Raw genomic sequence first — 27,831 nt, forward strand, 5'->3', positions numbered from 1 at the left:
TGTGAGTGTGTAATGTACAGGGATAGGGACAATTGTAGACACTCACTCAGGTTGAACTGGATGGACTGGTGACTTTATTCAACCTTACAAACTATGAAACTATACTGCTGGGAAAAAACAAAAATAAGCAATGGATTGGCAAGGCTGCCAGGCAACTGGCATTTTTAGAAGAGAGGACAGCAGTGTCAGCCTGCATATTACTCTCAGCACAAAATTCTTGGAAACAAGTAAAATAAAAGCATTTTCCATATATAGATTTGAAAATTCTACATCTGTTCTGTGTTTGTTCATTTCTAATTACATCAAAACTAGCCTTAAACTGTCCAATTTTTGCCAAGGTTACATTTTGGGATGCCAGTTACGCAAGTAGATGTACTATTTTTTTTAAAATTTTCTATTTATAGAATTATGAGTCCAATAACATCACGCCTTGAAATTCTCTAGAGTTAATAACGCTGTAAAATATACCAGTCTACATCCTTCAGCTGTCCTTTCTAAGCACGTTGGATGTGTAAAACCGGAGGCAGTCAGGACACAGGAGACAGGTATGCTGCATCCAAACTGTACATTCAACAATCTGACAGATTACCATTACCTGTCATGATACTGACTGGTGTTCACCACAGTATGTTACAGACTGGCATGCCAATTTTGATCTTGACTGGGCTGGTGAAATATATAGGGACATATGCTATCCCATAAAGTGAAGAACCATACTGGACTGAAGTGAACCTTTCAGTTAACACCTGTCGAACCGTCGAAACCGAAAGCAGGTGTGCAATTTTAATTTATCTTAGACAACCCTTGAAAAAATATTTTGACTTATGAAAATGATCAGGCTTGGCTCACATTCCTATGTATATTTCTTAAGTATTACTGAAGCATTTAAGCCACAAATATTACAAACACAGTAGAGCCTGACAGATGGAAAGACCGTGGACTCCCTTCTAAAGAGGGCTCACCACTAAGGGAGTTGTCTTTCTCACCAACAAATATATTCAGTCATATAACAAGAATCTCAGTTGCTGAAAATCCATCATATAAAAGGTCTCATTTGCTGAAAATTACTTGCAGGCCCGTGTATTCCTCAATAAGGTTGTGACCTCCATAATATTACAGTTAAGACAAAAAATGTTTCCCATCCTTCTTGCTAGGAAGATACATTTAAGAAAAAAAAAAAAAGCTTTAATGTATTCTCTTTCACAACTGGTTTCTAGCAGCAATGTAAATGTTGTCCTGGAAGAAATGCATTCATTCACTCAGAGCCCTATACATGCTTCTTGCATGCTAGCTAAAAATCACATAAAACTTCTCAGAGGGAAACTTTGGCAGACTTCAACAGGGAAGTTTAGCTGCAGAACAAGGGCAAACTTTTTTTTTTTTTTCTCTTTAGCGGAGAGAGAAAAATTGGCCTATCTCACAGGCAGTGTCAGAATATGGAAATGTTTACAAAATGCTCATTAGGAAAAGTGGGATTCTGAGATAGCAGCAAAATCTGGTGAGACGCTTCTAGTGTGGGAGATAAGAGAAGCAGGGATGCTGTAGGGACATGTTATCAAATTAGTGAAACCTGGCTTTTTGAAAAGAGAAAAGAGAGGGAGGGAGAGAGAGAGAGAAAGAGCAAGGAGAGTGTATGTGTGAGAGAGAATGGTCACAAGTTACAGACGAGTGTTTCCATACTTGTCAACTCCAGATGACAAAAGCAGTGTCCTCTCGAGAGAGTAAAACAGACACACCGGACACCACTGGCAGCTGAGATTATTCTTGAGCAGCAGCAATCTCTGAGCATGGATCCCATCTTTGTGCGGGCATTTGTGGCCCTAAGCTTACTGGTGCAATGCGTGACAACTAGTCCTATCATGGGCTTGGAAGATGACTTGCCTTTATATGATGAAGTTTTTTCTGAACAGGATGGGGTCGATTTCAACTCCCTGCTGGAAACTATGAAAGATGACTTCTTGAAGACCCTCAACCTCTCTGGGATTCCAGTGCAGGCACCTGTCAAGGTGGAGCCACCAGAGTACATGCTGGAGCTCTACAACAAATTTGCAATGGACAAAACCACCATTCCTTCAGCCAACATTGTGCGGAGCTTCAAAAATGAAGGTAAGATGTTGGGGATAAGTTTGTTGTGGATTTATTTTTTCTTGCCTTACAAACTTGCCAGCCCATATGCATGGTAAACCTCTACCCGGTGCAGGACAGCTGATTTGGTGCGCGATCTGCACCACAGATAATATTTTATGGTCAAGATTTTGAACAATATTTCAAATCTTCACTCTTCTGTTTCAAGAGGGCAGACAGTTCACTTTATACATTAAGGTATAGAAGGTTTCCGCCTAACTCTTATTTCTAATTCTAGAAGGCAGGACTGCCATGCACGCCCACCAGGAGTTTCTTGACTGTTGCATTTGGAGATGTGTGGGCTAGCTCTTAGAGTCAGGCAGATCAGGTTACTTACCCCCAACAGCATGATATCAGATGTTTTTCTGTTTACATTTAAACATAGCCTGACATAACCTGACATATTAACAAATTTGAATACTCTAGTCCTATTGTATACTTTCTTTTTTTTCTAAATTGCAGTATTAATACATTTGTCATTCCATTATCTTTATTATCTTTATATAGTACCAACATGAAGATCAGAGTATACTCAGACATATATGGCATTTCTAACAGTGCATGTCATTACTGAAAGCAGGAATTATTAGAACAAAAATAATAGTTATGGCACAGGTAATGAGGAATAGATATTTTTTATTTATATATTGACAGAAAGGGCTAGACATATATACATATATAACGCTAAGTAGAGAGAATTGGTTTTGAACTGGTAGTCAATCACAGAACTGTCATACAACATCTATAGGTCTGATTGCATTATTAAAGTGCTCCATTGAAGCCTAAGTAAACATTTGGTATATTTTACATCTAGCTGGATAAACCGGACAATATATTTATCTGCAGAACAGTTCATACTCCAACTGGAATGATTAGGATTTCTTTTTTGAGTGGTCACATCACATCTCTAAGCAGCAATTCATGTTAAAACATTCTCTGAAAACTGCACCACAAGAGTTAAACTTAGTTGGCTTGTGTATGTAAGATCCTGTCTGTGTCTCCCGCTCAGCTTGAATAGAGACACGAAAGAAGAATATCTGCAACCTTCCAACCATTTCACAATTTATTTGCTCACAAAACGAAACCTTTAAACTATCAGAGACTTTATACAATAGTTCCAGCTGCTTCTCATCTTCAATATCAAGTCATCTCTCTCCAGACTCACATAAAATCCATTCTGTTGTGGGAAAGGCCTCACCTAAAGTTCTTGCAGGAGGTTACAGGATAATGGGGTATTGGTAACACAAAGTATCATTCATATTCAAAGTTTTCCGGAAAGGTCATTTGCTAAGTGATTGCCACTGTTGGTCTGAAATTACGTCAAAAGGGTTTATGAAAACATTAAAGATGCTGAATTTGCGATAATATAGGAAGTGTTTCATATATATATATATATATATATATATATATATATATATATATATATATATACATGTCGACTTTCTGTCAGTAAACACATCAAAGAATCTATGAATATCCATTTACAGGTTGAACAAGCCAGCAAGAATTCATTCACAAGCTCTAAAAAAACATTATTATATATACAAAGTCAAACAATTTCAAGTCCCCACACATTTGTGAACAATCATGTCTGACTTATAAATTATCCATGTGTCTTAAAATGTAAAATATTTCTATCCAGGCAAGAATTATTACACTAATACTGTTTGTGACAATTATATTATTTATTTTCCTGATTTTGTGATGTGGTAGCCAAATAATTAAGTTACTTGATAAGCATATAGAATTACATGGATTAAAGAACGTTCATTTGTAAAATCCAGAGCAAAACATGATTAAGGGGCACACTTGTCATGGATCACTATAAAGATAATCTATTGTGTGAAGTTCTTTTAGTAAACCTGCAACATAAGTAAATCTGTATTTTAAAATATGAAGTAAATAATAATTTACTTTTTATCAAACATATCTAAATGTAATATTAAGAGTTTAGGTGCATTAAGTGTGACTTGACACACAGCAGTGTGTATTAAATGTTAAATTGTAATCAAAATGATCCTTAAAGTGACCAGGCAAACTGCCAGGCAGGAAATTACCCTTAAAGTGAGGAGGCAATTGCCAGGTAAACAAAATGTAATGCAGGTGTAGTGAGATCGTCATCCAATTGTCATTGTGAAGTCTACAGCCCCAACAAATTGTAATCTTTTTAATTTCCTATGCAATATTACCAAGAAATAATGTTAATTCTTTGATGGATTGGGGTATTAAATCATTGAAAGTTGTATAAAATATATAAACACATTAAACAAGCTTGATAATCCTTCTGTCCTTCCTGTTGCACAACAGGAAGAATGAGGCCAATACGCAGGATGTCTATGATACATGCTGTCGAGTTCTGTCAGCTTATTGGTCTGACTGTACAAAGCTTGAGGGTGGTAACATATTGTCGAGAGTTCCACAGCCCCCTCTAGAACACAAAGGGTGTTTTACACAGCCAGTCTGGCTTTCCCCCAGAATAAATCTGTAAATGTACAATATACAGGCAAGACGTCTGTGTTTAATTATGTTTAAAACTTCCCTTGTTCCCAGCGGGCTATACATTCTGAAAAAGTACACTCGATAAATATTGTTCATTATTATCATACGTCCATTTCTTTGCCCACAAAATCTCATTAGAGCGATTATTTTTTTGGCTTAAAATGTCCCCGACCTTTAAATCTCCAATCAGTGGTGTAAGACTGGTGGGGTTCCATGGCTTCTGCTCCCCTAAAGTCCCCTTTGAAAGTCAGTATAAAAATATTAAATAGGAAATAAAAACATTTACATCAACTATATCTTTACTGGAAGGTTGTTATGGATATAGATGGAATTCTGATTTTGCATTTGCCATATATGTGCATTTGTGCCATCCCTGTGGAAGTTAAAGTAAAACTAAAGCCAAACCTTTTTTTGATTGAGCATGTAATAGTTAAAACCTTTATCTTTTACTTTTCCTTTTTCTGATGTCTGTGTCCCGCAAGGGAGGTTCACCTTTTGCATCACTCAATATCTTAAGACACAACAGGATGTGAGAGGAGATCTCTTTAAAGGACGGGAAGTCCTCTTATTGAAACAAGTATTCCCATTGGAAAAATGCCCCCTAAATTCCTTTTCAAATTCCTGCAACTCTCTAAATGTTCCCTTACTCTAAATGTTCCCTTACTTTCAGTCCCAGTGACACTGGATACCAAGACAGACAGGGAGGGAAATTCTCTCCAGGGGTAGGACAGGACAGGGAGTTCTAACCATTCCTTGCCCTATCCAATACAAAATAGATTAGCATTAGATACATTGTCAAATTCAGGTTCTGTACAACTGACAATCCACTTTGATTGCAGTTCATTAATAAACTCTTTATTGGACTTTGGATAACAGGAAACCAGACTGCGGCATTCAGCCGGTATTTCCACCAAGTCTCGTGTAACAATTATAGAATATTCTGCTGGATTGTCATGACCATTGTATTAGCACTGGCTTCATTTATAAACTGCTGGCATGTGATACTCACTATTGGATGATACTCAGTCTGGAAACCTACTGCTTGAGGATACAATTTTGTCTGTTCCCATTATAGAGGCTGTCTATCCTAATCATGTTTAGATCCCACTACAGGTTAGCTGCAATTTAGCCTATACATTCATTATGTAAATTGCATTCTAGAACATACAACTGAAACTCTTTTCAAAATCCATGGTTAATTGAGGTTGCCTCATATATAGTGACCTGAGACTATATGAATTATGTTATAATATGAAGTAGGCAAAGCTCTACAAAGAAAGGGTAGATGTATTATAATGAAAAATATGCAATGTTTAGCTAATCTCTGAATAATTTTATTTGCCTTTTTATTGCCTATTTATCCATACATAAGGGATTATAATAGAATGCTTTCACTGGGTCATATCTGGCAAACCCCATCACCTCCTATGGAAGGGATCCAGGACAGTCTGTGGGTTTTGTCATTTTCCGCTGGGAAACTGGAGAAAAATGTTTTACTGCTACATTACAAATATTAGGCTATTTTCATCTATTTTTAATGCTTCCCATTGCCTTGTAATGACCAATTTCTGATAAACTAGAGAATTTCTATGCACCACTAGAAGTAATTCTGTTTGAGAATAACCTTTGAGCTGTGATGAATATACCTAAATGTCTTTAATGTTTTTTTACAACATTATTCATTACTTTACCATTTTCCTTCTCTAGTTACGCAACAAAAGCCTTCTGCCGCGTACACACGATCGGAATTTCAGCCAACAAAAGACCAATTCGAGCTTTTCATCAGAAAATGCAACCGTGTGTATGCTCCATCGGAATTTAGCTGGCCGAATTCACGCCAGCAAAAATTTGAGAGCATGTTCTCAATTTGTTTTGATGGAAAAACTTTCTATCGGAAAATCCAATTGTGTGTATGCAATTCCGACGCGCAAAAACTCATGCATGCTCAGATTCAACTACGAGATGGAAGCTATTGGTTACTGGCTATTGAACTTCCCTTTTCTAGTCCCGTCGTATATGTTGTACATCACCACATTCTTGATGGTCGGAATTTGGTGTGACCATGTGTATGCAACAACTTGAGCGAAATCCCATTGGAATTCCGTTGGGAAAACCATCAGAGCTTTTTCCGACCAAAATTACGATTGTGTGTACGTGGCATTACAGTTATCTTCTAAATTATCCTAAAAGATTTTCCAGATACACAATGGTTCTCAGCAGTAGATTACAGTTGCAGGAGGTTATAAGGTTACATTACGCACTGCCAGTAGTCCCATTCACTGTTTGCAGGAAAAATATTATTTCCCTGACCACAATGCACTGGAAAATTAAAAGAGAATAGATTAAATTCACAGTTAACACATCAGGATAAGTGTCCTTATTTAAAGAAGAAAAAGAAAAAGATTTTTAGGCAAGCCCAATGCTTTGTGAAATTAGACTAATGACTTTAATATATTCCTTTTTTTTAAGCAGAATTGACTATCTTTACAGTGAAGGAAAGTGCCATCTTAGCCTCTGTTTAGATCTTCAGATGCCATGGTGCTGGACATGTGATCGGCTATGGCTCCATTCATTTGAGGGCTTAAATTTGAACTCAAGGAAACTTAAAAATGTTCCCATGAAGTGGGACTGCATCTGAACTTCATGGGTTAAAGTATATGTAAACCCTCACATTGTAAAATAACCCATTCCATTTAAAATATAAATAAATGGCAAAACATTTGTGTATAGATATAAAAAGCATTATAAATACCTTTTTTCCCTTTTTTATAAGTGACCACATTCCCTCTGTTTTCATCTGCATAAGAGCTGGGGAAGAGAAGCACTAGTACACTGGCTGTGCAGTGGGGATGTGTCAGAACGAGTCTGATCATTGGAGAAGAGCAGGCTGAGTATGGGCTAGGATAGGCTTCCCTGAAGAGATGAGTTTTCAGGGATTACCTAAAGGTGGCCAAAGTAGGAGATACAGCGCCTTGAAAAAGTTTTCATACCCCTTGAAATTTTCCATATTTTGTCATGTTACAACCAAAAAAGTAAATGTATTTTATTGGGATTTTATGTGATAGACCAATACTAAGTGGCACATAATTGTGAAGTGGAAAGAAAATGATAAATGGTTTTCAAATTTGTTTTACAAATAAATATATAAAAAGTGTGGCATGCATTTGTATTCAGCCCCCTGAGTCAATACTTTGTAGAACCACCTTTCGCTGCAATTACAGCTGCAAGTCTTTTTGGGGATATCTCTACCAGCTTTTCACATCTAGATAGTAAACTTTTTGCCCATTCTTCTTTGCAAAATAGCTAAAGCTCTGTCAGAATGAATGGAGAGCATCTGTGAACAGCAATATTCAAGTCTTGCCACAGATTCTCAATTGGATTTAGATCTGGACTTTGACTGGGCAATTCTAACACATGAATATGCTTTGATCTAAACCATTCTATTGTAGCTCTGGCTATTTAGGGTCATTGTCCTGCTGGAAAGTCAACCTCCACCCCAGTCTCAAGTCTTTTACAGACTTAAATGCCGCATACACACGATCTGACTTCCCGGCAGACTTGGTCCGGCGGACCAGAATCCGTCGGATAATTCAATCATGTGTGGGCTCCATCTGAATTTTTCTTCCCAAAAGTCCAACGGTCCTAGAAATAAAACATGTTTTAAATCTTGGTCCGCCGGACCAAGCTCCTGTCGGGAAGCCCGTTCGTCTGTATGCTGGTCCGATGGACCAAATATGATGGAAGGGCAGCTACAGTACCTGCCCCGAGAATGTTTCCAGTGCGATCCTATCACGCTGGTTCTCGGCTACAGGGTACTGTACACCAGGACCTTAGGTCTGGTATGGATTTTAAGGGGAACCCCCTACACCGACAAAACAGCTTGGGGTCCCCAGCTGGGGGTGGGAACGAGCGAGCACCCTCCGTACCGTACCAGGCTGCATGCCCTCAACATGGGGGGGTGAGTGCTTTGGGGAAGGGGGCGTCCTGTGCCCCCCCACCCCAAAGCACCTTGTCCCCATGTTGATGAGGATAAGGGTCTCTTCCCGACAACCCTGACCGTTGGTTGTCCTGGTCTGCGGACGGGGAGCTTATTGGAATCTGGGAGCCCCCCTTAATAAGGGAGCCCCCAGATCCAGCCTACCACCCTATGTGGTCGGGGTCTGTGGGCGGGGGGCTTATTGGAATCTGGGAGCCCCCCTTAATAAGGGAGCCCCCAGATCCCAGCCCACCACCCTGGGTAAAAAGTTTCAATAAAAAAACACACTACACAGGTTTTTAAAGTAGTTTATTAGACAGCTCCAGGGGTCTTCTTCTGACTTTGGGTGTCTTCTTCTGACTTCTCTGCGCTTTCCAGTTCTTCTCCCGGGCTCCTCCGCTATCTTCTGCTTTTTTGCCACTCTTTTGCTAGTGGTGGCCCGGCTTTCTCCTTCATCGCCATCATTGCCGTCGCCGTCTTCTTCTTCTTCTTCCTTCTACTGTTCTTCTGATGTTGACACAACACTCTCTCCTGCTGTAATGGCAGGGACACGGTGCGAGACGACTTATATAGGCATAAGGGGCGGGGTCACCGGGTGACCCCGCCCCTTATGACATCACAGTGAAGAAGAAGAAGAAGACGGCGACATCGATGGAGAAGGAGAAAGCTACCACTAGCAAAAGAGAGGCAAAAGAGCAAAAGATAGAGGAGGAACCCGGGAGAAGAACAGGAAAGTGTGGAGAAGTCAGAAGAAGACCCCAAAGTTGGAAGAAGACCCCTGAAGCTGTCTAATAAACTACTTTAAAAACTCATGTAGTGTGTTTTTTTATTGACACTTTTCCCCCAGGTGAATGGGTAGGGGTACGATATACACCATACTTATTCACATAGGGTGGTGGGCCAGGATCTGGGGGCCCGCTTATTAAAGGGGGCTCCTGGATTCCAATAAGCCCCCCACCCACAGACTCTGTGTCAGGAAGATCCTGCCAGCAGAAATCAGTCCGGACCTTCCGCCACGCGTTTGCGTGTGCGTGCCTGTGCGCGCATGCGAGTGTGCACATGCGTTCGTGCGCGCGTGCGTGCGCCTGTTGGCGCCAGGCGGGCTATTTAACTCAGTCTGTCACATCCAGTTCTTGCTGTCTGATCTACAGCGCGCGAGTATCCTGATTCTGAGAACCTGCCTTCTGTGACCTGTTGACCCGGCTTGTCTACCTACCACTCCTGCTATCCGCCTGTATCTGATCCCGGCCTGTCTGACTTCCCCTCTGCTTGATCCTTCGGTACTTCTGCTGCCTACCTGTTTACCGACCCGGCTTGTCCAACTATCCACCTGCTTGATCCTTGGTACCTTTGCTGACTGCCTGACCTCCGACCCGGCTTGTCTGACTGCTCTGCTGCCAGCCTCCTGTTTCGGTGCCCGTCTGCTGCTCTACCTATAGTTGTGGTTCCAGCTCCTACCTGAAGTCCTGCTTCTGCCTGAGTTCCTGCATTGGTGTTCCAGGTCCAGCTACCCCACCTGCTGCTCTGCTTCAGCTTCCTGCACCTGCCTGCTGATCCTGTTCCTTCCTGGTCCCAGCCATCCCCTGATCCAGCTGGGGGTCCTGCTACGAGTTCTTCCTGGGCTCCAGACCCCGATGCTGCTGTTGATCCTGCCAGGCACTCGTGCCACTCCAGACTCTTGTGCTACCTGTATACTCTACCAGGGCCCTTGAGTCGGAGCCGCAAGAGAGGTCTCTTCCTGCAGGTCGGGCTCTACCACCAGGTACGTGACACTCTGACAACCAACGGCCAGGGTTGTCAGGAAGAGGCCCTTGTCCCACCCCCCATGTTGAGGGCATGCGGCCTGGTACGGTTCAGGAGGGGGGGACGCTCGCTCGTCCCCAAACCCTTTCCTGACCGGCTGGGCTGCGTGCTCGGATAAGGGTCTGGTATGGATTTTGGGTGGTGACCCCACACTGTTTTTTTGGCGTAGGGGGTTCCGCTTAAGATCGATATCAGGCAATGAGGCTCACAAAGTGTCAATCTCGCCAATGAAAGCTGTGAGATTGACTTCCCTTTCTAGTCCCGTCGTACCTGGAGTCACGTTCAAAATGAACGGACGGGTAAGTCCGTTCATTTTGAAAGTCCGTCGGACCTAGTCTGCCGGATAGTCCATTCGTGTGTACGCATGTCAGCTCATTCGGAAAGTCCATCAGACCTCCACCGAAAGTCCATCGGGAAGACCGTCGGACCTAGTCCATCGAAAAGTCTGGTCATGTGTACACGACATAAAAGGTTTTCTTGTAAGATTGCCCTGTATTTGGCATCATCCCTCTGCCCATCAACTCTGACCAGCTGACCTGTCCCTGCTGAATAAAAGCATTCCCACAACACGATGCTGCCACCACCATGTTTTATGGTGGAGATGGTGTGTTCAGGGTGATGTACAGTGTTAGTTTTCCGGCACACATAGCATTTTGCTTTTAGGCCAGAAAAGTTACATTTTGGTCTCATCTGACCAGATCACATTCTTCCACATGTTTGCTGTGTCCCCACATGGCTTCTCGCAAACTGCAAATGGGAATTATTATTGCTTTCTTTAAACAAGGGCTTGCTTCTTGCCACACTTTTATAAAGGCCAGATTTGTGTAGTGCATGACTAATAGTTGTCCTGTGGACAGATTTTTCCACCTGAGCTGTGGATCTTTGTAGCTCCTGCAGAGTTAACATGGGCCCCTTGGCTGCTTCTCTGATTAATGCTCTCCTTGCCCGGCCTGTCAGTTTAGGTGGATGGCCATGTCTTGGTAGGTCTGGCGTTGTGCCATACTCTTTCCATTTTTGGATGATATATTGAACAGTGCTCCACGAGATGTTCAAAGCTTGGGATATTTTTTATAACCTAACCCTGCTTTAAACCTTTCCACAACTTTATTATCTTTCTTCCACTTCACAATTATGTGCCACTTTGTATTGGTCTATCATATAAAATCCCAATAAAACACATTTACATTTTTGGTTATAACATGACAAAATGTGAAAAATGTCAAGGGGTGTGAATACTTTTTCAAGGCACTTTAGCTGGACAGACTGAGGCACAGAGTTCCAGAGGATGCGAGAGGCTCTGGAGAAGTCCTGGAGATGAGCATGGGAGAATGAGACAGATAGCTCAGGGCAGAGTTGCAAAGGGCTTTGTATATTGTTGTTAATATTTTGAATTTATTTGAGCAACTGGTAGCCAGTGGAGGGATTAGCAAAGAAAGGGGTAACAGACTCTGAACGCTTTTTTAGGTAGAAGAGTCTGGCAGCAGCATTTATGACTGATAGTCTGTGGAAAGGTAGACCTAAGAAAAGGGAGTTTCAATAGTCAAGGCAAGAGATAACAAGGTAGTGAAAGAGTAGCTTGGTGGTTTAATACGTTAAAAAGGGGTGACATTTTGAGATGTTACAGATGTGAAGTCTACAAGCTTTTGACAGTGGTTGGCTTTGGGGCTGAAAGGACCGGTAGGAGTCTAGGATTACACCTAGTACCTTGGCATGAATAAAGAGACTGATAGTTGCATTATTGATATTTATGGAAAAGTCAGGGAGGAGGTTAATTATTGCTACATAACCTCTAATGCCAGTGATTTCTAACTAGCAATTTAATTTTAGAGTCAATGCCTATTTGTCACTATGTAGCGATTTGTCACTGTTGCAAGCAAACCTGATGCTAAAACATTGAGTTGGTGTGCTTTGCTACAAATCACTCTCTTTCAGTACCTAAACCAAATGTTTTGTAACTAACCCATAGAGGTGTATGATGAGCAATTGCCACTGACGATCCTGTCACTGATATGAAATGCTGGTAAAACTAAAGGTGACCATATATGCATCGAAATTCAGCTGGTTCAGCAGGGACCAGACACATTTCGATCCATGTGTGGGCAGGGTGGTTGTACAGAAGGCAAACTACTGATCAACTTCTGTTCAACCACCCTGTCAGATTTCTGCCACTCGATCAGCCCTGCTGCCTATAGCCAACCAGTGTATTCTGATGGCAGGGAAGTCTCCATGCTGGCAGAACACAAAGGCTTAGTGGGGAGGATTCCCTCATCTACCTTGAATGTTTGGATGGGGGAATCGAATGGTTGAATGAAAAAAAAATGAATCTGGGCTGCCTAAATCCCTGTGTTAATGTGCTATAAATCGTTTAAATATTTACGATTAGTGAGCCCATGGAAAATACCTATGCATTTCTTAGCAATAATTTGCTTTAAAAAAAAAAAGTGGGGGTGAAGAGTGCCCTTCTGATGTCAGCCTGACATTTTATCCAACCATTAACACTATAAAACCAACCTTCACCTCTTAAAGTGGTTGTAAACACTAATGCCGCGTACACATGATTGGAATTCTCATCAGAAAAGCCTTGGATGGTTTTTCAGACGGAATTCCTATTCCTATTCCTTTTGTGTTGCCTACACACGGTCACACCAAATTCCGACAGTCAAGAACGCGGTGACATACAATGCTACGAAAAGCTGAGAAAATAAAGTTCAATGCTTCCGAGAATGCGTCAAACTGTTTCCGAGCATGTGTCGGAAATTGTCACGTCGGAATTACCACAGACGATCAGAATTTCCGATAGAAACTTTTTAGGTCTGAAAAATTTAGAACATGTTCTCAATCTTTTGCTGGCCGAAATTCGGTCAGCAAAATTCCAATGGAGCGTACACACGGTCGCATTTTGCTGGCCAAATTTCCGATCAAGTATATGCGGCATATGTCTATGGACACACACAGCCTGGTTTGGTAGCGAGCCCACACATCTGTCCCCAAAGCATGCAGCTTGCCACGGGGGGCAGACACAGAAGAGGGAAAGTGAAGAGCGCAAGCAGGGGGACCCCAGAGAGGTTTAAAAGACAGGACTTTACAATCACTTTAAAGCAGTTTTAAACAGATTGGTTTAACTGTTTCCCTAAACAGTTACATTTAATGCATGAAAGATAACTGTTGCAGTTGCTTTTGCTTGCAACCAAACTGTTAATCCACCAAATGGCTGGTGTCATAATGGATCCTTAAAAGAGAAGTATGGGTTTGGGGGGTTCTCCTCCATCATACTTACCTCTGCACTGTGAGCCGAGTGATCGAACATCACCGATGGCTCGGTTCTCACAGGTCCCCAAGCAGAGGGCTGCTGAAAGTAAATCAGCGCTCTCCTCTCTGCTCCTCCATGCTCACTGGAGCGCTTAGCTGTGGAGGGGTGGGGATCGCCCATCTCAGGCTCTCAGTGGCTCGCTGGGAGGCTGAGACGGGTGTCAGTCCAGGCACCTGCGAATCCAGACTTTATAGTCGTGATGGCGCGGTGCTTGGACTGATTTCTGTGATGTCAGCAGAGAGCGGACTTCAGTCTGCTCTCTGCTGAAAATGTGTCACAGGCGTGCAAAACGAATTGCATTCCTGTGACCCATAGGAGAAGTCTAGTCAAATGAGCTTAGGCTGGACTTCTCCTTTAATCTATAGAGCAGAGGAGACACCCACGTACAGCAGCATTGTCTGGAAAGGTAGTGTAAGATGGACGTGTAGATTTAGATGAACTTTACATAATTAACTAACAAAGTTATGTCCAACTCAAACTAATAATAAACTCTGTTTCTTTCTTTTTGGGATAAAGGTTTTACATAAAAAATAAATAAATAAAAGCTGACCATTTTAAGCACACTTGTCAATAGTGTTTAATAGTGTTGCTCAACCCTTTAACTTCCACTTTTTCTGCACTGCTTGGTCTGTTAAAGAGCAATTGTAAACCTTAAAGTGGTGTAAACCCTCTCATATACCCAGTGATGTAAACAGTCCCTACACCCCTTCAAAAGGAGCACAGAGGAGGTTGTGGATAGCTGCAGTTACAGTGTGTGAGAACTGATTGGAAGAAAGACACACACCCCCCTTCACACAACACACAAAAACTTTTCAGAAGTGAGACATGCTGATAACAGGGGAACGAAGCACCAGAGAGAAATTACACTTAGAGCTTTGGAGAGAGATAAGTAAACACTACAAATATATGTGCTTTGTTCAGATTTAACGATTGAGGTTCACAACCGCTTTAAATGTTTATATTCTTACTTACTTGCTTTGTGCAAGAATATTGCACAGAGCAGTCTCCTACCTCCTCTTATGGGGTCCTCCACCAGTGCTTTCCGCAAACTGGCTGCTATGGGGACATTCTTGTGGGTGTGCTCTTGAACGGGGCTGTGTGCTTCTGCAAAAACAACTGCCCCAACCCCCGCCCCGGCTCCCTCCATATGGGATTTGACTAGCAGGAGCCAGGGGCTCCAGCTGCCATCAGAGCATCCTGTGAATTCAGGAACAGTGGAGCTACTGCACATAAGCACAGTGCTGGCTTGAGAAAGTGTTTAAGGGGGACTGGGGGAAGTTTAGAACCACTTTAAAAAATAAAAGCAGAATCAACCGATAAAAAACAAGGGTACAAGGGTACAGGGAACTCAGAAAAACAAATAGAGCTGTGTTAATGCTAGTGACATACTCCACCTTAAGCCCCGTACACACGAGAGGACTTATGTCCGACAGACTTCCGAAGGAGTTCTGCCGGAGTTCTGCCGGAGTTCCGACAGAGTTCTGACGGACTTTTCGGCTGAGTGGACTTGGCCACACACAATCACACTAAACTCCGACGGATTCGAACGTGATGACATACGACTGGATTCGAATAAGGAAGTTCATAGCCAGTAGCCAATAGCTGCCCTAGCGTCGGTTTTAGTCCGTCGGAATAGCATACACACGAGCGAATTTTTCGAAGGGACCGGGTCCGGCGGAGTTCCGTCGGAAAAATTTGAAGCATGTTACATATTCTAAAGTCCGTCAGACTTTGGTGAATCAAAAGTCCGTTGCAGCCCACACACGATCGAATAGTCTGACGGAATCAGTCCGTCGGACTTTGGATGTTGAAAAGTCCGCTCGTGTGTACGGGGCAATATATGTAATTTTTGATTTTGCCTTAATGTGGTTGTAAAGTCAAAAGGTTTCTTATCTTAAAAAACCTTCCGTGTAGAGCAGCCCCAGCACCCCCTAATATTTACCTGAGCCCTATCTCTCTCCAGCGATGTCCACGAGTGCCTTAGCCATCCCGGACTCTCCGCCTGATTGGCTGAGATTGGCAGACTCCCGTTGCTGGCAATCAAAGTCAGTTAACCAATCAAAAGAGAGAGGGGCTGGGGCCGAATGGGGGCTTCATGTCTGAATGGACAGGAATTAAATCTGTTAAGACATATTTAGGTCAGTTCATGATAGGTGGCCTCTTCTTTCCATCTATGGCTGATCTTAAGGAAAAGATAACATTTTCCCATTAAGACCTTTCAGATCAAAGAAAGAAACTTTTCACTCTCCTTAATTGCTAACTCTGATCTGAAGCCATATATGTTTATCATCTCATAATCATAATAGATAATAGTCCCACTAAATAAAATATACATTTTAACATTTTACTTTCCAACCAGCCATTCACTTTTAGTAATTAGCACTGATGCACAGTGCCTCTATAGCAGCTGAAACCCAAAATCACATGTAGACATGATCCTGCTATGAAATCCCGCTCTTCTGTTTAGATGGATAGCATTGGACTGTGACGGAGCCTGTGAATAAGCAAACAATTACCACACCAGGGCCCCTCTACATTCAGCCTTTAGCTTGACTTAATTAATACCTTGTTAGTCATTCAGTGTACTTTAGTTAATGTTTGTGTGCTTCTTAAGCACATTCATTCTGGGAATAAAGTCAGTTCTACCACCTGAGAACCTTCCTTTCACGTCACCAGTAAACATTGCCTGTAAATCACTTGTTTTCCATTAGTACCAGCATGCCACACAGTTTACACACTCTTTAAATACTCATGCAGAAAACTACCAAATATTACAAATGGTGTTGCGCAGTCTCCCAAGGGTTAAAGTTTCTTTGCAATGGTACTAATCAAACATGATCAAGCATATACAAACAACTCTGTAAAAAAAAAATCAAAAAATAATTAAAGATAAAAGTAAAAATCTATATAAAGTGCATAAAAATAATATAGTCCACAACCGAAAAATATACATTATATTACCAAAAGTATTGGGACACATGCCTTTACACGCACCTGAACTTTAATGGCATCCTAGTCTTAGTTCGTAGGGTTCAATATTGAGTTGGCCCACCCTTTGCAGCTATAACAGCTTCAGCTCTTCTGGGAAGGCTGTCCACAAGCTTTAGGAGTTTGTCTATGGGAATGTCTGACCATTCCTCCAGAAGTGCATATGGGAGGTCAGCCAATGACATGGACAAGAAGTCCTGGCTCGCAGTCTCCACTTTAATTCATCCCAACGGTGTTTGATCGGGTTGAGGTCGGGACTATTCCCACATAGTTGGGAGTATGAAATTGTCCAAAATGTCTTGATATGCTAAAGCCTTAAGAGTTCCCTTCACTGGACCTAAGGGGTCAAGCCCAACCCCTGAAAATCAACCCCACATCATAATCCCCCCTTCACCAAATGATTTGGACCAGTGCACAAAGCTCAGCATATATCAATCTCCAACATCACTTCTAGTCTGGGGTGCCCATGCAAAAAGCTAACATCACCTTCTACATACAGTGGTGTGAAAAAGTGTTTGCCCCCTTCCTCATTTCCTGTTCCTTTGCATGTTTGTCACACTTAAGTGTTTCGGAACATCAAACCAATTTAAACAATAGTCAAGGACAACACAAGTAAACACAAAATGCAATTTGTAAATGAAGGTGTTTATTATTAAAGGTGAAAAAAAATCCAAACCATCATGGCCCTGTGTGAAAAAGTGATTGCCCCCTAAACCTAATAACTGGTTGGGCCACCCTTAGCAGCAACAACTGCAACCAAGCGTTTGCAATAACGTGCAATGAGGCTTTTACAGCGTCCTGGAGGAATTTTGGCCCACTCATCTTTGCAGAATTGTCCTAATTCAGTTACATTAGAGGGTTTTCGAGCATGAACGGCCTTTTTAAGGTCATACCACAACATCTCAATAGGATTCAGGTCAGGACTTTGGCTAGGCCACTCCAAAGTCTTCATTTTGTTTTTCTTCAGCCATTCGGTGGTGGACTTGCTGGTGTGTTTAGGATCATTGTCCTGCTGCAGAACCCAAGTTCGTTTCAGCTTGAGTACACGAACAGATGGTCGGACATTCTCCTTCAGGATCTCTTGGTAGACAGCAGAATTCATAGTTCCTTTTATCACAGCAAGTCTTCCAGGTCCTGAAGCAGCAAAACAGCCCCAGACCATCACACTACCACCACCATATTTTACTGTTGGTATAATGTTCTTTTTATGAAATGCAGTGTTCCTTCTACGCCAGATATACTTGGACACACACCTTCCAAAGAGTTCCACTTTTGTCTCATCGATCCACAGAATGTTGTCCCAAAAGTCTTGGGGATCATCAAGATGTGTTGTGGAGAAATTGAGACGAGCTTTGATGTTCTTTTTGCTCAGCAGGGGTTTTCTCCTTGGAACTCTGCCATGCAGGCCATTTTTGCCCAGTCTTTTCCTGATGGTGGAGGCATGAACGCTGACCTTACCTGAGGCAAGTGAGGCCTGCAGTTCCTTGGACGTTGTTGTGGGGTCTTTTGTGACCTCTTGGATGAGTTGTCGCTGCGCTCTTGGGGTAATTTTGGGCGGCCGGCCACTCCTGGGAAGGTTCACTACTGTTCCATGTCTTCTCCATTTGTGGATAATGGCTCTCACTGTGGTTCGCTGGATTCCCAAAGCTTTGGAAATGGCTTTATAACCCTTTCCAGACTGATAGATCTCAATTACTTTCTTTCTCAATTGTTCCTGAATTTCTTTGGGTCTCGGCATGATGTGTAGCTTTTAAGGATCTTCTGGTGGACCTTACTGTGTCAAGCAGCTCCTATTTAAGTGATGCCTTGATTGTGAACAGGTGTGGCAATAATCAGGCCTGGGTGTGGCTAGAGAAATTGAACTCAGGTGTGGACAACCACAGTTATAGTATGTTTTAACAAGGGGGGCAATCACTTTTTCATACAGGGCCATGATGGTTTGGATTTTTTTTCACCTTTAGGCTAGGTTCACATTGCTGCGATGCGGGAACGCTGCGAATCCGCGGCGTTTTCCCGCATCGCATACCTCCCGCCGGCAGTTCACACTGCCCTATGCGGACGGCTGGGGGTGTCAATGTTATGTTAATGACACCCCCAGATCCGTCGGCAAATCGCAGTGCGATCTGCCGACTCGCACAGGAATCGGATCGCATGGTGTGAACCCCCATGCGATCCGATTCCGTTGCGGACCCAAAAAAGGGTCCCGTGCGAGTTTGCTGCGGGACCGCTGCGAGTTCAGCCATACTATCTGTATGGCTGAACTCGCAGCGCTACGGAGATCGGATGTGATTTGCTGTGCGAATCACATCCGGTTCTCCCCCCGCAGCGGTGTGAACCCAGCCTTAATAATAAACACCTTCATTTACAAATTGCATTTTGTGTTTACTTGTGTTGTCCTTGACTATTGTTTAAATTGGTTTGATGTTCCGAAACACTTAAGTGTGACAAACATGCAAAGGAACAGGAAATGAGGAAAGGGGCAAACACTTTTTCACACCACTGTAAGTGTATTAAAGTGTGTACCTTTCATAAGCAGCACTTATAGTGATTCTAAAGGCAAAAATTGTATTATTTTTTAAAAATAACAATTATACTATACAACTGTTTTGCACAGAGAAGCCCTGAGCCTCCTCTTCTCTGGTCCCCTGCTGGTGCTCCTGCCCCCCCCGCCTAGTACCCCCATAGTAATTCTCTTGCTATGACGGCACTCATGCATGCTCCTTTCTGAGCCAGCTCTGTATGTCCATTGACATATAGGGGGAGATTTACTAAAGCTGGTGCACTCATAATCTGGTGCAGTTATGGTAGCCAATCAACTTCTAACTTCACTTTGTTCAATACGGCTTTGACAATAAAACCTGGAAGCTGATTGGCTTCTATGAAGAGATGCAGCAGACTTTGCACTATCCAGTTTTAGTAAAAACACACATAGAGCACAGCCCCCTCCTCATTGGGTGTGATTGACAGCAGCCAATAGCTCTGCTGCTGTGTCTGTACCTGTGAGGAGGGAGAGAGCCAAGAGACCCACTGCTCTTGTGCATATCACTGGATCAAGATCACAAGTTCTGTCTCAGGTAAGTACTTGGCGGGGGGTGCTGGGGGAGAACCTGCATGCAGAAGGCTTTTTACCTTAAAGCAAAAGATGGAATAAGGTAAAAAAAAAAAAAAAACCTTCTGCCTTTAGAACCACTTTAAAAGATAACTAAACTTTTGTATAGCTACCCTTTATGTTACCCCCATCTCAGTTTACCCCCCTCTCCCCTACAAAGTCTTTTATACACCTTCCCATGCTCCTGTGAGATACATGCTGTAGGGCCCATGGGAAGCCACACAGCCAATGCTGAAAACTCTCTGGTTGGGCCCATGCTTCTTCTACACATGTGCAGAGAAGTCCTATTGATTCCTGTCATGAGGCATAATTTTCCCAGTGATAGATGGTCTCTACCTAGGACTAACTCTGATTTTTCTTAAATGCATGCACAAAAGAAGCAAAGGATCAGCCAGTTACATAGTTACATGGTTAATCTGGTTGAAAAAGTCCATCCAGTTCAACCCACAGAAAAAAGAAATTGGAAAAACCTCCATATATACAAACCTATACCCACAGTTGATCCACAGGAAGGCAGTTTGAGCATTGGCTGTATAGTATGGACCCCACATGATTGTACACACGACAATACAGAGAGTTTAGGGGTTAGCTTAAAAGATAATTATCCAAAAGTATAGTTATCCTTTAAAGCCTAACTCCAGCCAAAAATGTATTTTTTTTAGTTTTGGATAGAGTGAGAAAAAGTTTAAATTTCAGGGGGGTTTTCTGTTTGTGGAAAAGATTTCCCATCCTTTCCTTTTCTGGTAGGAAGTGGAGGGAAAAACTCTCCAATGAGGACACAAAGAGTAATAATTAGGGTTGCGCTGATACTGATACAATGCATTTGCAGGAGAACTTTTACTCCTGCAAATGCTCCAAAACTTGACCCGATACCTGCATTCTCAGCGTAGCAGCAGAGGCTAGGCAGCCTCACAGACACTTCTCCTTCTCTCCCTCCCGTGGCTTCCAGCTGCTTTATTAAAAGGTATACAGGGAGATTGGTGCCTGTAATTGCCTGCCCCGATCATTCCGACTGTCAGTTGTGTCCTCCTGCGGCTCCTTGAGTCCTCTGCTGACTCCCCCAGTCTGCTCTGGTCCTCCTCCCTGCTCCTCTAGTCCCCCTCTGAGCACCCCCTCTATGTCCTCCTCCACCCTCTCTGTCCCCTCTGTGCTCTTCCAGTCCCCCTTGTATTGGATCTGTCAGAATGGAGAGCAGAGTTAGGAGCCGATAAATATGCCATTTACTAGCTCCTTCCTTTTCTGACTCAGTTTATAAATGGAGAGGAACCTCTGTCTCCTGTCCATTCATCTTCAGTGCAGCTGAGGCTGCAGAGAAAAGAGACTGGGGAATTTCTGTCCTCAGTCCCTTTTCCTGTCTCAAAGGGGAGATGTCAGGGGTCTTTTTAAACCCCTGATATCTCACCAAAGCCCCCCAACAGGGCTGATTATAAAAAAAATGAAAAAAGCATATATTTAAAAAGGTTAAATTGTAAAAATAAAAAATAAAATAAAAAGCACTGACACTAAAAGGAAGGCATTGTAAACATAAATAAATAAACTGTAAAAAAATAATAAAAAGAAAATTGTAAAAAATATTATAACAAAATTGTAAAAAATAAAATAAAACTACTGACACAGACCACACCTCATCAGTGCCACCTATCAGTGCCCATCAGTGCTGCATATCAGTGCCACTGTCACAGGACATTAAAAAAATAACAATCAGTATCGGCGAGTACTCGGACTTAAAAAAGTGGTATCGGTGCAACCCTAGTAGTAGTACCCTGACAAAGTCTCTAACTCCTACCCACACTATGCAAATATAAATAAATCATGTTGACTGGAGTTTGATTTCAACATTTATTTTCTACACTGTATGGTCAAAGGTTGTGGACACCTGACCATCACACCTATGTTGTACACCCTGTACACACTGTTGGGCATCCTATTCCAAAATCAAACTGAACAAACAATATTATAGCTGAGCAAACATGATGAAGCAGTGCCTTCCCGGAACTGGAGTACTCTTGTAGAAATCAGAAAGAGACTCACTGCATTAGCTGGGTCTTTTATACTATTAGGTTGCAGTCTGGCTACCAGCAACCTGGTTCTGACAGTGGAAGGCCTATCACCTGGCTGCAGTTCACTTACCCAGCTACCGCTGCCTCATCAGGTGTGGCCTCTTTCAGCTGCTCATGGAGGAAAGCAGAGAAACATATCTACCCTGGGTAGGTCCAAGAACCCAGGGATCAGTGGTAAAAGAAGATGAAAGAGCTTGCACCTGCATCTGATCATGGAGAGTAAATTGTCACTCTGTTACAAACATTAAACTACTTGCCCAACATGGTTACCCCCAAAAATTATCAGCAATAGGGTGCAATTTATATCATGGTTGTTCAAGCCAGTCCTTAAGACCTGATTTTAGTATATTTTGTGTATTTCCTCTAAATAACAAAGGGGGATTATTTGCTGAATGAACTAAAAAGCTAGTTTTCCTGTGCATTGTTAGGAGAACTACAATCCATGTACTGTTGGTTAGGACAGGTTTGAGAACCTATGCTCTAAATAATATATAACATGTGTATAACTGTTCTGGATTATCGGAACAATAAGATTAAGATTTAAAAATCCAAAAGTTAGGTTGTTAGCTAGGAGTTTCCTTAGTGCACAATATGTGGCACTCTGTCAATGATGCAGATGGTTCAGCTGAAACCAAAGCACCATATGTTGCCAATACATATATTCTCCCACTTCAAACAAGTGTGCGAATGTAGAGCACACAAGTTCCCAGGCAGGAAAGGTGCTATCAGCACGGGGCTGAGCTGGGGCAGTGTGAACAGACGCTAAGCAGACCTTGCTCTTCAGCTCGGCTATTTCAGGGTACCTGCTCTTAGCAATAGCTAGGAAGTGTTGGGTGAAGGGCAATGTTGGGGGATACAGGATTTTGTAATGTAAAACAATAGTAATGTATAGCACTTTAGTGTTTTGCATGGAATACAAGTTCATAGTTATGATTAATATAACTGCAGCAGAATCATGCACTGCAGCTGTATTGTAAAACAATGTTGTCAGGTAATATACCTTATCATAGCCTGTCTAATTTGTTGCTTGAATATTCATCTTGTATTCAGGCCAATCATATATCCTATTCAGTTCTGTTTCCAATTTTCCAATATTTAAAACAATTTCCGGGTTCACAGGCCTCATGCACATAGGCATTTGAGGATGTACAATGTCAATTTCAGGTGTAATTTTGCACTTGACAAACACAGCTGCCATGTAAAGCTACCCACAGTAACACATTTCTGCACAGGGGTAAATGGCGTACTTGCATAAACAAGTGCATCAACATAAATCCCTGAACACACACACACTACACACATACATCCAGGCATTTATGCCCAGGCATGCGTTTACACAAGCATGGCATATACCAACATACTCCCATTCTTTACAGTGGGCAGCTATATGTTGCAAATATGTCTTCCGGGTTAGGATATACTGTAGGCCCACAGTTTGCTTTGTATGGTTTCAGGTGTCCATTGACCTATCTAACTTTATAATGCCCATTTCAACAGTGACACAATGGCAAATACACTTTGCACTACAAGTGCACTTGGAAGTGCAGTCACTTTAAATCTAAGGGGTAGATCTGAAATGAGTGGGAGAACTGCTGATTTTATCATTCAATCATGTGCAAGCTAAAATGCTGTTTTTTATTTCCCTTGCATGTCCCCCTCGGATCTACAGCTACTTTACTTCCAAGTGCACTTTTAGCACTTTGCAGTGCAAAGTGAAGTTGCCTTTAGTAAATAACCCCAAATACACTCAGTAATGTTATGTTTATTGAAATATAGACTTCAGTACATTCTAGATCCTTCCATTATGAAATATTACCCAAAAATATTGAGTATTTCCAGTTATTATTACACTGTTTACCTTTAAGTGTCTCTTCAGTTTGCTCATGCAGAGAAAAGGACGGGGCACTGAACTTCCCACGCCATAGCATTATATACTAACTATTCCTCTGCACTAATTTCACTTGGTTTTTCCATCAAAAGTAAGGAAATAAGCCTGTATATACCCTAAAAGTGAGGATTTTCTCCCTGAGCATAACTTTTAGCACTGAGCGGTTCCCCATGCAAAAACCATCCTCAACTTTCATTACATTTCTGATAAATGTTACCCTCAGTAGAGGTGAATTAAGGCTGACTGCGGTCTTAGGTGATGTAAAAGCTTAGGACCCCTGTTCCTTTCATTTACCGTATATACTCGAGTATAGGCCGACCCGAATATAAACCGAGGCCCCCAATTTACCCCCAAAAAACTGGAAAACTTATTGACTCGTGTATAAGCCGAGGGTGAGACATGGCTGTCCATCCCTGTGTGTCCGTCCATCCCTGTGTGTGTGTCCGTCCATCCATCCCTGTGTGTGTGTCCATCCATCCATCCATCCATCCATCCCTGTGTGTGTGTCCGTCCATCCATCCCTGTGTGTGTATCCATCCATCCATCCATCCCTGTGTGTGTGTGTGTGTGTGTGTGTGTGTGTATTCATCCATCCATCCATCCCTGTGTGTGTGTGTGTGTGTGTGTGTGTGTATCCATCCATCCATCCATCCATCCATCCCTGTGTGTGTGTGTGTGTGTGTGTGTGTGTATCCATCCATCCATCCATCCATCCCTGTGTGTGTGTGTGTGTGTGTGTGTGTGTGTGTGTGTGTGTGTGTGTGTGTGTGTGTGTGTGTGTCCGTGCAGCCTTGTGTGTGTGTCCAGCCTACCTGTGTCCCAAGCCTCCGTCCCGAGCCGCCGTCGTCCCGAGCCTCCTCCGTCCCGTGCCTCCTCCGTCCCGTGTCGTGCCGATGGATCGCCGCTCCAGGATCGCCGCTCTTCTCGGCGGCCATTCTACAATTCAAAAGCCGCGCCTCTGCCTCCGCCTGTGATAGGCGGAACACTCAATTTCCCAGCAGCCTGTGTTCCGCCTATCACGGACATCCTCTCATACTCGTCCGTAGTATGAGAATGAACGGATGTCCGTGATAGGCGGAACACTGACTGCTGGGAAATTCAGTGTTCCGCCTATCACAGGCGGAGGCGGAGAAGGAGGCGCGGCTTTTGAATTTTAATGTCCGCCGTCTGTCTGCTCGATACGCTGATCGAGCAGTCAGACAGGGGTGACTCGAGTATAAGCCGAGGGGGCACTTTCAGCCTCAAAAAAGAGGCTGAAAATCTCGGCTTATACTCGAGTATATACGGTACATTGATAAGGAATATAATAGGCACAGAAAAGCTCCCCATTTGCATTGTCTGTACACCGCGGCCTACTCCATCAGACACCAACTGCCTAGAAATGAATCCTTCCTTGTGAAGTGACATGCACAACTGTAGGTGGGCTCTTGCGGCATCCATTGGGCCCTAAGCTTTTGCCTAGGTTACCTTGTGGATGACCTGGTTCTGCCTCAAGTGACTGGTTTCAGAAATTTCTAGATAAAAAATTTGAAGCATTTGCATACCTTATTTATTAGGGCTCATTGAACTCTGAACTAAACAACAGAGCAACAATAAAAGTTATTACTGACCAGGTATAACATTATTAAATGCTGAACTTAGAATACTGACTTTTTTTTCTATATTTCTTCATTCTAATGTGTTTTGTTTCTTTATTAGATCTGTCTATGCCATACAGTGATGTCCCAAAAGTGAAAAAATACCCTTTACTTTTCAACGTATCTATCCCTCACCATGAAGCAATAGTAATGACTGAGCTTAAACTTTACATACTGGTCCCAAGAGACAGGGTTCCATATGATGGAGTGGGCACAAAAGTAACTATTTATGAGATACGTGGGGGTGAAGATGGCACAAGAAATGCTGTGGAACTGGCCTCTAGACTGGTTTACAAGGCAAGCAGTGGATGGGAGATGTTTGATATTACTGAGGTCGTCCGACATTGGAGCAGGTCAGAATTTACAACTCGAATGCTGGAAGTACACTTACAAAATCCAGACATTGACCTAGAAGATGCTGGGGAAGGAAAACTGGACATTGATGTGAAGCCAGAAAGTAAGCATGAGCCATTGCTTGTGGTTTTTTCCGATGATCAGAGTAGTGAAAAGAAGGAAGAAAAAGAGGAACTGAATGACATGATCAACCATGAGCAAGATTTAGACCAAGGAAATGGAGAATTTGGTGGTATCGGTAACATGCCTAGTGAGGAGTCCTTGTTACAGATGAGGTCTAACATTATTTATGATGCCAGTTCCCGCATTCGAAGAAATGCAAAAGGTAATACCTGCAGGAAGACCTCACTCTACATTGACTTTAAGGAAATTGGATGGGACTCCTGGATCATTGCCCCAGCAGGATATGAAGCCTATGAATGCAAGGGGGTATGCTCATACCCCTTAACAGAAAATGTCACACCTACAAAACATGCAATTGTGCAAACTTTGATCCACATGAAGAACTCTCAGAAAGCATCCAAAGCTTGTTGTGTAGCAACAAAACTGGATCCCATATCCATACTGTATCTTGATGCAGGAGTAGTCACTTACAAGTTCAAATATGAGGGTATGGTTGTGTCAGAATGTGGGTGTAGATAGTAGACTTTTATGTGGAGCTGGTGTCTTGTAAATTTGTAAATTTTGTATTTCCTTATTTAAAGAGTTTATTTAAGACTGTGTGTACAGATAATATATGTTTTATGACATGCCTATCATGGAATGCAAAGCAAAGAGACATAGTACTGAATAAACTGTTCACCATGAGCTGGCTAGTGTCCCTTTGCATTGCACTGCATGGTAGTCATGTCCTTGTAAATTTATCACCAATGGTCGCTTCATCTCTAAAGGGGTTTAACTGTAATTCTATTGCCAAAGAGGCAATGAGCCACATAGCAAGTGATAACAAGACTTCCTTCATACTTCCAAGCATTTCAGAAGAAGCACAGAGCAGTCTATCACCAAGAGTTGGGGCACAATTCATATTTGTACTCATAGCTCTTTTTACTGGCTACAAAGGGCAAAATCATTGTAATATACTGTAAAATATAATGCACAGTGCAACTGTAGATGGTGTAATATTCTTCAATACAGATTAAAGAGTTCTTTTTAAATTTAAGTCTAATTCAATAGTTTCTAACTTGTGGCTCTTTGAACATGTGTAATCACTACTTAACTGTATTGTGAACAGCAAACATTCAGGAACGATATCTTCTCCAGAAACATATTCACCAATAATGAAGCTCAGCACAGGTTGCCTAATTAAAAGAGTGTGGTTGTCATAGTGTGGCTCATATTTTATGATTGAATGATGTTCATAAGTTGATACAACTTTGAGTTTTTTATTCTGAATAGAGGATATCTGTTTTGACACAGTGTTGTAAACATGTTTTCTTCAATTTAATCCTCACTTAATACTAAGTATAAAGAAGTGTGGAGTAAATATGCAAATTAAACCATCGAAAAGGAAAAGCAACTTGCTGGCAAATGCTAAAGGCATTAACTTGAAGTCCATTCTCCTAATGGAATGTATATCTGTGACCCACCGTGACTGTACTTCGTATTGGTTATAATTAGGTGTGCATTGCCCTGTAGAGTTATATTGCACTTTTTTTTAGCGTAGCCTCTACATCCTATAATGCATTGCCTACCCTCTTCAATGTTTTCATCGTGGCTGGATATAATGCACAGGTATACTACTCTACTAAACTTCATGCCAGCCATTTGTATAATTCACACTTCCCATGAAAAAATGAGCATTTCTCTGCTTACTCTGTTCTCCTGTCTTTATCCAGTCTGAGCTATGCTGTGCAGAGAATTACAAGAACCTACTATAAAGCTAGATTTGGCTACTGTGGTTTATTATTTATACGTTCCTGAACTTCAGCATAACATTCACGATAGTAAAAAATCAACGATCAGTTAGTGCATTTACTGACGACTTCTCTTCTTCAAGTAAAAGTGGTCATGCGCATATACTTTGTAGGATAAGAATCATTTTGACATTTTCGTTCAGTCACCCTTAAGTAGTTCTCTAATAATA

At 42.2% G+C, this 27,831-nt stretch overlaps 1 protein-coding gene across 1 annotated transcript; it reads left to right on the plus strand.

Moving 5' to 3' along the window:
* The first annotated feature begins 1,327 nt into the window (after positions 1-1,327).
* BMP10 (bone morphogenetic protein 10) lies at positions 1,328-27,161 on the plus strand. Its single transcript, XM_077469474.1, has 2 exons — positions 1,328-2,106; positions 25,456-27,161. The coding sequence occupies exons 1-2, from the start codon at positions 1,788-1,790 to the stop codon at positions 26,388-26,390; spliced, it is 1,254 nt and encodes a 417-aa protein (XP_077325600.1). The 5' UTR covers positions 1,328-1,787; the 3' UTR covers positions 26,391-27,161.
* Positions 27,162-27,831: the final 670 nt, after the last annotated feature.

Source organism: Lithobates pipiens, unplaced genomic scaffold (genome assembly GCF_037356315.1).
Source record: "Lithobates pipiens isolate NorthernLeopardFrog02 unplaced genomic scaffold, aLitPip1_a1.2 Scaffold_8, whole genome shotgun sequence".
Classification (NCBI taxonomy): Eukaryota; Metazoa; Chordata; class Amphibia; order Anura; family Ranidae; genus Lithobates; species Lithobates pipiens.